Below are 16,486 nucleotides of genomic sequence, written 5' to 3' on the forward strand. Positions count from 1 at the left end.
CAAAGGAAAAGTCATATATTCAGCACATCCCACCTTCAGTAGGGTGACGATGTAACAGCAAAAGAAAAAAGAAACAAATCAAGAACAAAAGATAGACTAATAAAGATGTAAAGCAAATTATAGAAAGTCAGAAGCTCCCCCGAAAAATTCTGAGCGCTTTCCATCACATCATACATGATATTTTCCTTTGGGCATTGAGAGGCGATTTGTGGCTTGGCTGGATTTCCTCTCAAGGCACCAAATATCACAGTAAAAGGGCAGCTCAAAATTGTAGTCTTTAATATTAAATGATATCAAAATGGCCATGGCAGGCCATGAATTTTAGCTTGTGCATCTGATATACTTAAAGTGATTATACATGTGTGAGTTTTCCACGTAAATCACGATCATAAGTATAACTCAATTTAGACATTAGTGTACATGCACTTGAGAGTAGTACATATTTCCTCACAGAAAAGGCCCCGCTGGGATTTCAACTCAGGAGCTCCTGTTTAATAGACAGGCAATTTAACCATCTAAGCCACGGCACCAATAAATTGTGTGTTGTGTACTCTTGATTAGCAAAATCAACATATATCCTGATATCTGACTGCTAAGCGTAGTACAAGCGTAACTCCTGAACGTATGGGCCACAATTATCTTCACGCGACATTTCGGGAAAATACAACCGACTTCAGAAAACATTTTCAAACGTCACGGGTATTTTTGTCTGAGAACAGTCAAAACCCCTAAATTATTGCGGTTATTGTCAGAGAAAACGAGAAACCTATGAATTATTTACAATTGAGAATTAAGAAGGTCAGTCAATCATTTATTCCTCCCACACACACACACTCACACACCCCACAACCACCTTTTTGGTTAAAAGACTAACTTAATAATTTATCAGCTATGAACTCTCTAAGAAGTATGTCCACCTTCTAACTGATTAATCAACTATTCGTTTGACTTTAGAGCAGTGGTTGATTTCTGGGTGTAAATAATGAAAAATCAGTGCAATCTCTCATCAGAATTTTTGTCATTCAGCAAAAATGTCACGCAACATATTCTGAGACAAATTCCACAACAGCAGTTGCCATGAAAAAATCCGAAACAGTTGCTTTGTGAGTCACACACACGCACACACACACACACACACACACACACACACACACACACACACACACACACACACACAAGACTCAACCACTGTAAAACATAATTCACTGGAACACTTAAAGTGCAATAACCAATTGTGAAATATTGATATTTATTTTCCATGTGCGATTATTGCTACTGCTCTGTATATAGTATCTATATTTTGTACATACTTATTGCTTTTTTAAAATTCTATATTCTGCTGTCCACTTTGCTGCTGTAACGCCCAAATTTCCCCATTGTGGGACGAATAAAGGTGGTATCATTATCTCATCTTATCTTATTAACAAAGACAGACCGTCTCTTTGAGTCAAGCTGACTGTGTGATTGACAGCTCTTCGACCAAACATATCCAGTGGGCGGGGTTTAGGGTAGGTTCTGTTTCCGGGCAAACACAAACACACGCGCACATGTGAGGAAAGCGGCGGTTGCGTGCTGCCCTCTCGCCACTGACTCTGTCCAGACACAGGTTCGTTAAACCAACTTTCTGGGCAAACGCCAACAGATTGCTTCACGCCGTGTGCGCCGAGGGCTTCAGCTTCGCTTTGCCGCCAGCGACGTGAACCTCGGCTGTTGGCCGGCTAATTGGTGGGGGGGGGGGGGACAGCGCGGGTGCGCTAGCTGCTCGGCTAACTCGGTGCTCCGCTGTGTGCTCGTCGTGTCTTTCAGCGCCCGCGTCCTGCTCGGGTCCCCGCAGAAGACGGTGCGAGTGTCCAGCAGCTGGGAGACGAGGCGTGTGTCCCTGAGCCGTAGGCGCCGTTCGCTACCTCGCCTCCACAAACAGTAAGTCGGTTGGATGAGTTTCTAGGCCTTACATGTCTCCACGCATACCAACACTGCAGAGCTGTATTCAAGAAAGAATAGGTACATGCAAAATCCCTGAAAAGGGCAGATCTTGTTAAAATCACCCCAGAATCACCCCCAAATACATCTAGTCCAGTCTAGACCTGGTGGCCAAGAGGCTTAGGATGCTGACCGTGCATTCTTAACACCCCCATCCCTGGTTCAAGTGCAGTGAAGGGACCTTTGCTGCATGTCAACAATCATCCCTTCTGCTCTGTACTGTTCCCTGCCTAATGAAGACGCAGCGACATCACCACTGTCGTATTGTAAGACTTCAGAAGGCTCCCTCCGGGAAAAAAAAAGTGTTGCAATATTCCTTTAACTGTACTCTGTTCAAATACTTTTCATTAATGTTTTGTCTTTTTGTCCCCCTTCTCCCAGCTCGGCTCCGATGGCCGAGTCAGAGCCCGCGCCCGTCCCGGTGGGGGAGAAGAGAGGCTGTCCAGAGAAGGAAGGAGACGACGCGCCATCGAAGAAACCCAGAGTGGAGCGCGATCACGAAAACGGAGGTCCCCCTCACCGAGATGAGGAGAAGGAGCCCGAGGGGGAAGCGAGCGGCGGAGAGGAGGAAGGCGAGACCTTTGCCGACATGATGAAGCATGGTCTCACCGAGTTGGACGTGGGCATCCTGAAGTACGTCAGTGACCACAAGGGCTTCTCGGGCATCCTAAAGGAGAGGTTCGTACTCAACAGTCAGAGGAAATTTTGGGGAAATTTGCCTCAAAATGATTCAGTTTGTTTTAACCTGTGATTTATTGTGGCTTGTTATCAGATATTCCGATTTTGTGGTGCATGAAATCAACAAACAAGGAAAGATAGTGCATTTAGACGACCTTTCTGTCCCCGCAGAGCCTGAGGTAAGATATCGGATTAAATTGAATTCTGTCACTTTTCTTTATTATCAAGATTTCACTAACACGGTTGTATTGAAACACCAGCCAGCATTTAAAGCGTGCTATTATTTATTGTTGAAACACGTCCAAGATTAAACTTGTTTTTCACTTGAAAGATAATATGGTTGCACATGTGGTATTTATACTGTTTGCAAAACCAGATGATGTTTTCTAAGGTTCGATGTTGTCTCTTCCATGTCAGGAAGTCCCAGAGGCTGAGGAGCAGCCAGAGGAACTTGACGTACTGACTGAAGAGCAGAAAAAGCAGCTGGGAGAGCTGCAGCTCTTCAAGAATAAAGAGGACAACGTCTCCATTGAGGTGAGTTTACGCTTGCCGCATGCCTGCATGACGCCAGTTAAAAACTCATTTGAGAATTTTATGTAATGTCGTGTCCCTGCTCCTTTACGCCTCCTAGGTGTTGGATGACACAAAAGAGAAGAGGACGCTGGTCCACAAAGCCATCAAGACTCAGTTTCCTGGTCTGGAAACAAAGACAGAAGAGAGGGAAGGACGCAAGTTCATAGTGGCTTATCACGCTGCTGGGAAGAAAGCACTAGCAGGTATGTGGAGAGGAGATGGAGCCAGGTGCTGGTCTAAAAAATGCCTTGATAGAATTTGTAACCAGTAAATGAATTAAATGATCATCAGAGAAAGGATTTATTGCATGTCTTCTTTTTTTTTAATCTGTTGCGATTGCATGTAGTCATAGCTCAATTCCAGACCAGTGAAATACAACGCATGCACTCGAGCATGAGCACGATCGTCACACCTGCATGATTCTGCCCAGACCTTTACTCACGGCGGTGTTTTCAACCAGCGGTTCTTGGTGATAGACAGACCTTGTTTTTCAGTGGAATGCTCTGATTTGAGATGAAGACGTGCTTCTGTCCAGTACGAACGCTTTAAAAGTTGACATGGAAAGCCGAGATACGGTATCATGGTTTCCTTAAATAAAACACCCTTGTTGCATAAACCATTTAAATGCCACGCTCCACTCTTGGGGCCCCTGCATGAGATCTCACCTCTGACAACCCGCCCCACAGTCCGTGACCATCTCTTTCTTAGTAACATTATTCTATCCTCCTTTTGCTCTTCTCTGGTGGATAGAGGTCAAAGCAACTGCAGGTAAGAACCTATTCTCCACACATGGAGTTAGGTGTTGGTGTACATTTTTATTTCTTTCTTGTCTTGGAACATAGTGGTTGAACATTAGAGTGATTTAGAAGTTTTTTGCCACAACGTTTGGTTTTCATTGAAGTAACTATTCAGAAACATCTATAAGAAGAATCTGTAGATAGAATATTGATAAGTGATTTTATATTTTGGATTTTGTGAATTTTTGTAGTTCTTACTCTTTATTTCAGTATTTCTTTTTTTCTGTGTCCATAAAAAGCTCCAAGGAAACACTTCTGGCCCAAAAACCGCGGCAGCTTTTGCCACTTTACCCTGTACAAGGAGAATAAAGACACCATGGACGCCATCAATGTGCTCTCAAAGTTCCTCAGGTACGACCGCAGTACTTACAGTCTCGTAGCCCAATGAAATGTTCACAGTGAAGAACTGTCATATGTATAATGATGCACGTCTGTCTAGGCTTCGACCCAACATGTTTTCCTACATGGGGACCAAGGACAAGCGGGCCATCACTGTGCAGGAAATTGCTGTGCTCAAGTGAGTGAGTGTGTGATGCTGTAAGGACGTCACTGCGTTCATTAGTTGGTCAGGATCAGTAATGAAGGAAATCCTTCCCGTGTCCCCACAGGATCACAGCGGAGAGGTTGGCTCATCTCAACAAGTGCCTCATGAACCTCAAGCTGGGGAACTTTTGCTACAAAAACCATCCTCTGAAGCTCGGGGAGCTGCAGGGAAACCACTTCACTGTGGTGATCAGGTCAGCTGATGTTAACAGATGTTTCATATGACTTATTATTAATGTGCATCAAACCTTAGTCCTGGGATTTTTTGTGGACGCTGCTTTGCTTTAAACTGTAAACCTCAGATGTTCCCTAGCCACTGTAAAATTGTAGCATTTATGAAAACAACTAGTTTGCTAACAAAAATATGGGGGTAAAATACAACATTAACCTTACTGTATAATTTTTTGTTGTCATCTTGTGGTCTTTTCGTCTATCAGGAACATCTCAGGAACAGATGAGCAGGTTCAACAGGCCATGACCTCCCTCAGGCAGACAGGTTTCATCAACTATTACGGCATGCAGCGCTTTGGCACCACGGCTGTTGCTACACAAACCGTTGGCAGGTAAAGTCCTGAGGTAGAGATACTGGCATGAATTATTACAGGATGGTATATTCAACTGTTGTTTTCTACCTCTTGTTTTGGTGCAGGGCCATTTTGAGAAATGACTGGAATGAGGTGGTTGATTTGATTCTGAAGCCTCGGCCCGGAGGTAAAAAAAAACAAAAAACATTTTTTTCTTTCTTTTTTTAAGATCTGTGAATTATTTCAAATTTTCCCCATCTTTGCTCTCTTCAGCGGAGAAAGAATTCCTGGTCCGCTGTCGGGAGGAGTGGGCAAAGTCTCAGGACCCAGAGGCAGCCCTGAAAAAGCTGCCTAACAAACGCTGTGTGGAGGGGCAGCTGCTGCGAGGCCTGTCGATGTACGGCAAGAAGAACATCGTCACCGCCTTTGGACTGGTTGGTTTCTCCGTTAGTCATGGTATCAGGTTGAAAATGACCAAAAAATGGGACCACTATCTGTTACGTATCTGAATGAATGCGATAAAGCCCTGATGTCCCTTTCGAAAAGAAAAGTCTGTTTAGTAGACCCTCGATGCGTTAACATATTTACTGGTGGTTTATTTACATCCAGCAAGACACGTTTCTACTCTTATCTAATGGTTGCTGTTTGCTTATTTTCCCAGATCCCCCGTAACAACCGCCTGATGTACATCCACAGTTACCAGAGCAAGGTTTGGAACACTATGGTGAGCCGGAGAATCGAAGCCTTTGGCCTGAAGGCTGTGGAGGGTGACCTGGAGCTCAGAGGAAGTTAGTAGTTATACTTTTAGTTTAGAGTATTAGTTATATTAGAGTGCGAATCCAATGAAACATTTTAACATTTTATCTGTCTGTGTTTTCCAGATTTCCAATCTCTCATCCTGTTACTATAAAAAAATTGAGTTTATAGGAGAACGTTGCAGTTTTCCAAACATAAATCTGTCATTTAACAGACGGAGACAAATATTGGATCATGTAAAAATGCACTTGGTGTCATCCAGTGTCCCTGTGGCAGCATTTCCTGCCTCACAGTGTTGTGCTGATAATGAAATGCTGCCTACTGATGTTGTCTCTGTTCTGTTCATCAAGCCACAGCACATGTGCTGACCGCAGAGGAGGCCGAGAGTCGCAGCATCCATGACATTGTGATGCCTCTTCCTGGGTATGACGTCATCTATCCCACTCACCATGGTAAGAATTAGCTTTGTGTCATTTGGTTTCTTTTTTCTTCTGACTTGAATATGGTTAAAAAGCTAAATAAAAGACACAAAACTGGCAAAGACGAAACAGAAAGTGTTGCTTTTGCAAGTGATTCTCGTGTGTTTGTGTCAGTGGGTGAAGGTTACAGGGAGCTGCTCACTGCCGACGGGCTCGACCTCGACAACATGAGACACAAAGTGAAGGACTACTCTCTGGCTGGAGCTTACAGACGCGTCATCATCAGACCCAGCGATGTCAGCTGGTCAGCAGGCCTTTCAGGACCCACTCTAATGATGCAGTGCATGAAATATATAATAATAGCACCAGTATATCATTACTTTGTCACATAGTATTACTGTTGTACCAGACCTTTCTGTGGTCGAATATGAAAACTGAGTCCGTCACTTGTGTACCGCACCTTTTTCAATGCTGTAATTTTGCATATTGTTCAGTAAACTGTCTGATGGTTGCAGGGAGGTGATTCAGTATGACGACCCCAGGATCTCCCTGGTGCACAGTGATTTTGAGATATTGGAGAAAAAAGCCGCCCCAGTTTTCAACAAAGGTAAGATCTGTCTTTAAAGTGCCACAGAGCAGAGTAGATCTTTGGACCGAGGAAAAAGGATTTTTCCAATGTGGTTCAGTTAAAAGCATTTTTTTTTGGGTGGCATTTATTACTAATGTTGAGAGGAAATGAGGGAGAGTAAACAAATGTTCCCGGCTGGACTCTCAGTTCAGGCAACTTCTTGGACACAGATGCACTGGATTATATTGCACTTGCCGCAAAACTATATTTGAATTTTTAAATATATTAGGAGAGGAGTTGTAATACTGCCACATTTATGATGATTCAGATTTTGTTCTCACACCTTCTTTTATGTTCTTGCGACAAAAAAAGCGGTCAGGTTACAGTTCCTCCTAAGGGTTTGCAAGTAAAAATAATTTTAGAACAAAGTGAATAAATGATAAAACATGATGACTAAAAGATTTATAGGCAGCTCAAATTATGCTTCCACTTGTTGGTAAGATCACAAACTTTCAGTTGTATTTTTAAATAAAAAACAAAAATACAAAGACATGCAATAGCTTGTAACTGATTATCAAAGTAGTTTAATCTAGATTAATCTTCTGCTGATCAACTAATCGGTTCATCGACTGACGGCTGTAGCTCTGGTTCTTTTTAAAGTCGTACTTCTCTGCACACAGCACTAATGCAGCGTTTCTTCCCTTTACCCACCAGAGGGGAAGCATCGGGCTCTGCGGATGGAGTTCTCTCTGCCTCCCTCGACCTATGCTACCATGGCGATCCGAGAGGTGCTCAAGCTGGACACCAGCATCAAAAAACAGACGCAGCTCAACACCACCTGGTTCAACTGAGACAAAAACGTACTCATAAATAGCATAAATCGGATGGCTGCTGCAGGCTGTCCACTGTGGCTGCTTTAAGTAAAGTGTGTGTGTGTGCGCGCGTGCGTGCTTGCGTGCGTGTTAGAGCAGGTGTTTGGGTTCCATAAGAATCCAAATGTTATTTCTTTGAGTTACAAGGAGTAACATATACTATTAGATAATACGTTTAAAAAATATGTTGTTTTTTTAAATAATATTTTTACTTGCTCTAAAGTGTTTTCTGTGCAGCAATGATTTAGCATCTTTTGACAATGATTGAAATCAACCTTGTGAGTTCAGGGCACTCTAATATATAGTAATCCCTGCTGTACAGGCTGATCTGATCTTTGTACAGAAACCAGTTATTGTTTTTTTTCATGTTTTTTTCTCTTTTAAACTGAATGAAAAGACTCTTGAAGAGAGAAATTAAAAGAATATCAATGTTGAGCTGTATTTTTTTGTATGCAGGAATACAATGGCGTCTCCCCCCCCCCACAGAAAGGCCATACACCACGAGTGTGACGCAAACACTGTCTCCCTCTACCGGCCATCAAGGCAAACTTCCTGGTGGAGATTGTGAAATATATTTTGGCCTCTTACCAGTCTGTTACTGGCCAAAACAGACACTAGGGCTGACCATCTGGCAGTGTGGCACATGCCAGCTGGCAAGATGCTGCTGCTGCCCCCAACTAAACACAAATATTACTCATATCATACACCCTGATGTGATGTCTGCCTTCTTAGCTTTGGATAATTCTGGTATTAAAGATAATGTTTATAGCATCTATGGCCTGTTATGAAGAAACCATAAACAGAGATCTAACTAGATCCTCAAGAATCGTATAAACAAAGTCACCATAAGAGTTATTGGGAGAAAATGATCTCTTTTATTTTTTACATCTCATTTTGTTTCAAATAATTTGGTTTTTGTAGTTCACATTTCAAGGCAGAGTTTGCTGAAACCAATTTGAAAATTGTTTCTATTCTGATCACCTTGGGAACATCCTAATTTTATTGGATTAAAAATTAACAATGTTAATATTGCTGCGGTTTCTGTCTGTCAGAGTTGTACCAAGAGAAGAGTTGTGCTGCTGTAAATGTGAAAATGTAAAACTTGGTCTAATCTATCTGTCTGTGCTGGACAAAAGGCCTACACAGGCAGGTGCAGTTCCCAGTCATTAAGAGGGATAATTAGCATAAGATAAAGTGAAAGTGAATGAAGAGCACAGCCATGTATGTATGAATTGTTGTTTAGCTTGTCCCGTCAAATACAAAACAATTGAAATGATAATCAATTTACTACCATAAAACAATATAGAAACCATATCAAATTTCAAAAGTTATTCTACTTATAAAGACTGTAAATGCATTTACTTTCGAAAGCTCTGATCGAGGTCAACACTGGGATCAGTATATGGAACATCATCTCAGCTCAGAGATCCACATCATCTTCAGTCGTCTACAGCTGAGGTGATGTTTTTCTATTTGTAAGTAGTATTTCTCTTCACACTCAAAATATACACAATAAATAATAAGGTACAATAAGTAATGATTAGTCCAGTTATCAAGCAAAACTCTCCTGTGGTAGAATGAAGAACGCCTCAGGCCAAAACAATGTGAAAAGGATTTGACTATATGCCAATTTTCTAAAAATCTCCAGTCACAATCACCCACAGAGCAATTATATTCCAACTTAAATTCTATAATGGAAATCAAAGTAATGCGTGTGAGCAACAAGTTTTAATTACAATAAAATTCCAAAACTTAGAATAAATCAGTTTACATGAATATTGAATGAAATCATATATTCCAAATCAGTTGCTAAATGTTGCGCGTTACTCTCACACTGACGTCAAATGAAGCTCTACTACATGTGATGGAGCATCTTCATGTTTCTCAGGGCAGGTGCAGGGCGCCGTTTGCACTGCTGGGAGGCACACAGTTGTCATGGAAGATCTGGAATGAGCTGCCAACATAAGTGACCCGCTTCAGGAAGTCCTCCAGCTGCTGCACCGCCATCTCCTGAACCTTGTTGTTCTCGCTGTCGTTGAGCCCGTGAGCTGCAAACGCGGGGAACTTGGAGCGCTCCGAGTGCGGTGCATTGTGGTCGAAATCAATGCAACAGTAGGCTGACCAGACGTAGCTGGGGATGCCCAGGCGGTTGACGTTCTGGCGGCGGATGGTGTGACCCGAGGTGGTGACCCCGGTGATCACGTAGGCGGTGCCCCTGCAGTAATTGTTGAGCCGCCTGCGAATGGTGCTCTCGTGCTTCTTCCAGGGGCCGATGTTGAACTCGCGGGCCCGAGGTACCACGTTCGTCAGGGTGTACGTGGCGGCCTTGTCGTCAGGGTGGGCCTGGTGCTCGTCTGGATTCAGCTGACCGCGCTCGAAGATCACAGTCTCGGAGTAGTCGTCAAGGACAGCCTGTGCTGCCTCCAAACTCCTCTGAACATTTTCTGAAGGCAACTGCTGCATCACCCTGGAGTCGGACACTGTGGACAGCTGACAGGATCAACAATGTCATTTTTTAAATAACAAACCCCAAAATATCAGTCTATACAGTGAATAGGTAGACATTAGACAAATTCCGGAAGGATCTCTCCAAAATAGTTGTCACCGAAACCATCCAGACATCCTCCCTACCTGTGGCTCATACATCCAGGGCACGTCAGCCCTCTTGGAGCCGTCCGAGCGCTTGAAGGTGTACGCCGAATACACGGGGATGTGGCTGAAGGTGTCGTACAGCGTCACGAATCGCGGCTTTCCCGCATAGAACTGGCAAATCTTTTTGAACGACTGCTCCTCGAGTCCTCGAGGCAGTGTGCCCATGTACAGGAACTGTTTACACCCAGGAGAGAGGTTTTCCTGCACCTCTGCTCCTGCCATCGCGATAAGCAGACAGATGAGGGCTCGATCTGCTCTGTAGACGGTCATGGCGAAAACGTGGCCCCCACAGTTAGTTCGGTCCCTCTGAAAAGCTGTCCTGCTGTGTGGATTCGGCTCTGCCTCTGTGCCTCATACCATCTCAGGCATATTATGCAAATGCTTATCTTTTTTCCCCTTTATTACCCAAGCCATTACTACGTTTGAAACGCAACCTGCACCAGTAGCGATCACAGGCACAGCCGACCTCAGAGGCCTCTTTCCAGGCTTGAAGTTTATGCTGGGAATTACAGTGTGTGAGGTTGCAAAGACTCAAAAGATGTGACACAGCAACAGCTGCGGGCAAAACTGAACAAGAGAGTGACCGTGAAATCACTGAGATCCACGCAGTGTCACATTTCTGTCCGCAGATCATGACAATCTTTTATTTATTAATTTGAACTTTTAAAACACTGACTTTCAGTGCAGACGCAGACTTTGAGTGAAAAGGGCTAATAAACAAGTTTGGATGAAATCAAGTGTAAGTATGAATATACTGTACTGTATAATGTATAAGGGTTTAATACTGAAAACTGTTTCATACATTTTTAAGTGATCACCACTTAACTTTGTGGCACCAGCCACTTGCATTTGGATTTTTGATTTGTGCTGACATGCATGTGGGGTGAGGACACCTATGCATAGAAAGTTTGTAAAAATGAACCAAAAACTCCATTCTGTCCACTGTGAAGATTATCAGTCTTGTTATTGGCTTTTTGAAAGTCTGCCCCCGTCTTACGTCACAATGTGCAGCTCCATTGGTCCTGTTGTCTTCCACTGCGGTGCTGTTGTCCCTCTGTTGTTTCCCACTGTGATGCTCAGCCTGCCGTTTTCTCCCCAATGAAACAGTTGTATTGACTCTTTCTTTCTTTCTTTCTCAGTATGTTTCAGTGAGTGAAAAGGCGATTGCTTTTTAGAAACATCTGTTTCCATAACAACAGTATGACCTCTGCCCCTGTGGAAACAAACACTTCCTGTTTACTAACTGGACCATCTCCCCTGTTTACACTGTAACCCCATGCTGACCTACAGTATCTGTCCATCCATCTTAGACAGAGTGACGACTGTGGTCCAGTAACAGAACTTTAAAAAAATTCCAGGGGACTAAAGCAAAAGCTAAAATGTCACAAGAAAAGCAGATTCCTTTGATTATCACTTATGAAGGGGAGGTTAAGAGGGGATATAGACATCCACCTATACAAACTAATAGTACATTATTTAAAGTGCAAGGTCTCCAAACACAGCTCACATCCTTTTATAGGGTTGTTGTCGGTAGTTTCATCATATTTTCATCATGACAACAATATGAGGAAACTCATGATGACTCTTTATGTTCTACCTGGAAACCAAGCTACGGTAACAAACACAATATTTGTTGTTTATTTTGTTGTTTTTGTTGAGGGAATGTGAAAAATAGTAAATATTTTCAACCAGTTATTACAAAATTTGATCTGGTTGATTAATAAGCGTGAGCTGGTCAGTGGATTTACAACCGACTCATTGTGTTATCTACATATCAAGTTACTCTGATGACTGCAATGGCAGCCCTAGCCCTATTACTATCTTTTGCATGTATTTGCAAAGCGCAGTATCACTTATATAAATGTGTAATAATGTGTGAGGAGGGTAAACGAGACAATGAGCCAGTATAACCCTTCAACCTAAAAGTGTCTTAAACGATACCGTATCTCTATCAGGGTGATAATATGACAGAGAGCATAATGCTACCAGGCAGTGGTGGAGGAAATATTCAGACATTTGACTGCAGTAAAAGTTGCAATACCCCAATGCAATAAATATACAAAAAATAATCTGAACCAAGTAAAAGTCCTGGATTTCAAATCTTACTTCAGTAAAAAGTACACTCCGTATAAAGTATACAGCTTTACCAGTATTTTAGTATTACATCTGGCTGTGGTAGAGATAGTTTTACCCATTTCGTACAAAATATAATACAAATATACAAAAAATAATCTGAACCAAGTAAAAGTCCTGGATTTCAAATCTTACTTCAGTATAAAGTACACTACGTATAAAGTATACAGCTTTACCAGTATTTTAGTATTACATCTGGCTGTGGTAGAGATAGTTTTACCCATTTCGTACACTACAGATGGGCTAAGTGCACTGCATATATATTAGATTAGAAATACATACATTCATTCAGATTAATTATATAGAGAAGTAAAAATGTGGTCAAATGCTTTCCAAAATGTCAAATTACCAGATAAAAACTCTGCTTTCGAAACTCATTCATTGTCATTGCGTTTTTTCCCTGTGGGGTGGCGGCCGCCTTACGGCAAGAGACAACGCAGCTGTGAGTTTGGATCCACTTTCATGCAAAAAAAAATTTTGAAGGCGAGTGTGCACAGATCAATGCTTTGGAGATCTATTTCAATGTATTCATGAGGGGCTGCCTCACACACAACCATTCCTCGCTGATACTGTGGTCTGAATAAGCATTCATAGAGGGCCGTTAGTTGCTGTTTGTCCTCCATGTAGTGTGTGACATTAGAACATGTGTTTAAACATGTGGGGCACCGAACAAAAAACAGTTTGTTTGTGTTTGCACTCATTTGTGTACTGTATGTGCATTTTGGATGTGTTTGTGTCACATGCAAAGAGACTATGAGCAGCCCCGAGTATTTGGGTGGGGGGGCTGTTTGTGTGACTGTTTGCATGTCTCCAGTTTGTGTGCATTTGTGGGGGGACTTATTGTGTCTCTCGGGGGGTGTGTGTGTTTGTGTTGAGTGGGGGGGGGGGGTGTTTGCAGGTCTCGTAACTCTGCTGGGGTGGTCTGGTTTAAGAACAAGAGAAGGGAAGATTCTCGGTGTGTGTGTGTGTGTGTGTGTGTGTGTGTGTGTGTGTGTGTGTGTGTGTGTGTGTGTGTGTGTGTGTGTGTGTGTGTGTGTGTGTGTGTGTGTGTGCAGACTTAAATAGAAGACACACCTTCTCGAGCTGACAGCGCAGATGTAGCGGTCGAGGGAGTAACAGGAGGAGTCGCAGGGAGAAAGTGACATGCGAGTCGACAGGATGAGAGGACAGAGGCTGACTTTTGACTTTTGCTCCACAATGATCATCGCACAATCATAAGAATCTCCGAAAGGACCTCACCGAAGCCGATGAAGCAGCCTGAGGTAAGTGTCTGTACTGAGCCCCATCTTAATTCCTCTCAGGCCTTGGCTCACTTTGAGGATAAACTGAGCATTTCTATTTCGTGCTACAGTAGAGTTCAGATCATTTTGTGTTTCTGCCTTTGCATGATATTTGATTGTGTTTTCTTGAATCTGTGCCCTCTCCGGTGTCTCGTAAGAATAAAACCTGTGAATTTAAAGGTGCCGGCAAAGCCTGACATGGTCTCATTAAGTGTTTCAATTGTTTTACGGTTAGGGTTTCAAATCAGCAAAAATGACATTGGATTACATTTGGCTGCTGTTTGTCTATACTCTTTAACTTGTACTGTAGCTAAACGTTGACTTGTTATAAGCTGTGTGCAGCATGTGCAGCATTAACAGTATTTGTTCCTGTTGCAAAGTTGTAGGAATCTCACAGCATTTCACTTTATTTTCAGAACATCTGAGTCAAGGTACAGAAGGAAGTGAAAGAAAGGAGGGGGACAGCCAATCCACAGCTGGAACCAGGGCCCAAAACTTTACAGTATATCTAAAACGGATGATTTTAATGGCAAATCATCTCACATAGAAACACGGGCGATGGATGGACCGACATCAGATCCGGACCTCCTCAACTCCCCCTCACCTTCTCCCCCTCCCCTCTTCCACTGCGACTACACCGACTGGTCTCCCTCCCTCTGCATCATCCCATCCGTCTACCTGCTCGCCTTCCTGGTTGGTTGCCTCGGCAACAGCCTGGTGCTCTGGGTGTACCTGGACCGAGCCGAGGGGAGGAGAACGAGGACCGGAGACAAAAACCAAACTGGAGTTGGAAAGTTTTGCTGCAGAACCAGACAGCAGAACATTAACAGACCCGGAAGAGTTCAGCACGAGTCGTTTCCTCAGAAAAACAGAGAGAAGCGTGGATTTTCCTCAGCACAAAACTACAGGCCCTCATCTGACTCCTCCAACTCCTCATCTCCTCCCTCCGTCCCTCGTCCCTCTCGCTCGCTGACAGACTCTCTAATAGCCAGTTTAGCGTTAGCTGACCTTTGCTTCCTTGTGACTCTCCCCCTGTGGGCCGTGTACACAGCCATGGGCTACCACTGGCCCTTTGGGCAACCCCTTTGCCAACTCAGCAGCTTCCTCACTGCCCTCAACATGTACGCCAGCGTGTTCAGCCTGAGCATGCTCAGCGTGGAGCGGTACTGGGTTCTGATTGGACGCCGACACTCAAGCCACCATGCCCCGCAGAGCTGCCCCAGCAGGGCTTTGTTGATACTCGGGGGAGTGTGGTTGCTGGCGGGGCTGCTGGCACTTCCTGGTTTGCTGCTGCGCTCTGTGCGAGAGTTGGAGCTCGACTTTGAATCTGAGGATGATTGGCAGCCAGAGCCGGTCGACTCTGGATCAGTCTTCCTCTCCTGCCAGATGGATTACTCCATGCTGATAGGAGCTGGGCTGGAGGAGGCAGAACAAGAGAGGGCAGAGATGTGGTGGGCGGCCGCCTTGAGTCTTAAATCAACTCTAATTGGCTTCCTGCTCCCTCTTGTCATCTTGCTGGTCTGCTACTGCTCACTGGCCCAGCTCCTCAGCAGACATTTTGGACGAGGCCCTCGTCCTGACCGCAGACGCCAACGCAGACTTCTCAGGGTCATTGTCACGTTGGTGATGGCATTCTTCCTGTGCTGGCTGCCTCTGCATGTTAACAAAACAGTGTCACTGCTTCTGGAGTTTGGTTTTGTCCCATACTCCTGCTCTTTGGATCAGATTCTGCTGGCTGCTCAGCCCTACGTCACCTGTTTAGCTTACCTCAACTCCTGCCTTAACCCCCTCCTCTACGCAGCCTGTGATCCATCATTTAAGAAGAGATGCATAGGAGCAATTCTCATGTTGTGCAAGACAAATAGAAGAGGGGCAGAGGGAGGGGAGGGGGAAAAGGATGAAGGAGATGATGAGAAAGGGGAAAGGAGCTCTGAGTTTCCCACAAGAACACAGGAGGAAACAGCAGACAGGACAGAGGAGGAGATGGTGGAGGAGGCGGGTAGCATGATGGCCGAAGGGTGAGAGGCCATAGGAACTATGGTTGTAAAAATGGAAAAAAACAAACAACTTAAATATAATTTTCACCTTGAAGTGTGAGGACATCAAGTTATTTTGCAGCTGACAATAAAGTAGTATTGTATTTACAGTATAACACTTTTATATATAACAATTTTTTTAATGTTGTTTAAGACAATCTGCAATGGACTGAATTCCAAAGTCTGCCAGATTCAGACTGTGGGAGAAAATATGTCAAATGTCAATATTTCCAAATTTTCAAATAAATAAACATGTGTATTAAATGAACATACATGAATTCATAAGCCTATTATAATACTTAAATAATAGTCCACTAATTTCCCACGGGAAAGATGCCTTCACTTGCTCAGAAATGGTCCCCATGAATAGACCAAATACTTTCAGTCATATGACTGTGTTTCTAGTTTTTTTTTTTTTACCCTAATTTGTTTATTGAGTTGTATTGCATTGTTTTTATTGTGATTTTCCCATTAAAATAAGTCCTGTAAACTCACAATCGTCTTTGATCCATCTTGACCTCATTTTTGGATTTCCTTTATTACACAAAACAAACACACAAATAAAAGAAACAGAAATAGAATTGTTCTCAACATGACTTGTCTTTTGATATAAACACCGATGGATTGACCAAAAATGAGGGAGACCAGCTTTTTTTATTTGTAGATTTCTTTAAG

At 43.4% G+C, this 16,486-nt stretch overlaps 3 protein-coding genes across 3 annotated transcripts; 2 read left to right on the forward strand and 1 right to left on the reverse strand.

The window, feature by feature from the left end:
• Positions 1–1,498: 1,498 nt before the first annotated feature.
• Positions 1,499–8,145, forward strand: pus7 (pseudouridine synthase 7). Its single transcript, XM_035643129.2, has 17 exons — positions 1,499–1,606; positions 1,807–1,920; positions 2,362–2,658; positions 2,753–2,837; positions 3,076–3,192; positions 3,290–3,434; positions 4,268–4,379; positions 4,468–4,545; positions 4,637–4,765; positions 5,009–5,134; positions 5,221–5,282; positions 5,369–5,529; positions 5,757–5,883; positions 6,202–6,303; positions 6,445–6,574; positions 6,786–6,877; positions 7,553–8,145. The coding sequence occupies exons 3-17, from the start codon at positions 2,372–2,374 to the stop codon at positions 7,687–7,689; spliced, it is 1,890 nt and encodes a 629-aa protein (XP_035499022.1). The 5' UTR covers positions 1,499–1,606; positions 1,807–1,920; positions 2,362–2,371; the 3' UTR covers positions 7,690–8,145.
• A 1,274-nt stretch (positions 8,146–9,419) lies between these two features.
• Positions 9,420–10,724, reverse strand: LOC118315668 (endonuclease domain-containing 1 protein-like). The gene is made up of 2 exons (XM_035643130.1): positions 10,342–10,724; positions 9,420–10,200 (listed from the first exon to the last, which is right to left on the reverse strand). Exons 1-2 carry the CDS (start codon positions 10,630–10,632, stop codon positions 9,595–9,597), a joined length of 897 nt encoding a protein of 298 aa, XP_035499023.1. The 5' UTR covers positions 10,633–10,724; the 3' UTR covers positions 9,420–9,594.
• A 2,803-nt stretch (positions 10,725–13,527) lies between these two features.
• On the forward strand, positions 13,528–16,285 carry aplnr2 (apelin receptor 2). Its single transcript, XM_035641760.2, has 2 exons — positions 13,528–13,757; positions 14,192–16,285. Exon 2 carries the CDS (start codon positions 14,334–14,336, stop codon positions 15,795–15,797), a length of 1,464 nt encoding a protein of 487 aa, XP_035497653.1. The 5' UTR covers positions 13,528–13,757; positions 14,192–14,333; the 3' UTR covers positions 15,798–16,285.
• The last annotated feature ends 201 nt before the right edge of the window (positions 16,286–16,486 follow it).

Source organism: Scophthalmus maximus, chromosome 7 (genome assembly GCF_022379125.1).
Source record: "Scophthalmus maximus strain ysfricsl-2021 chromosome 7, ASM2237912v1, whole genome shotgun sequence".
NCBI lineage: Eukaryota > Metazoa > Chordata > Actinopteri > Pleuronectiformes > Scophthalmidae > Scophthalmus > Scophthalmus maximus.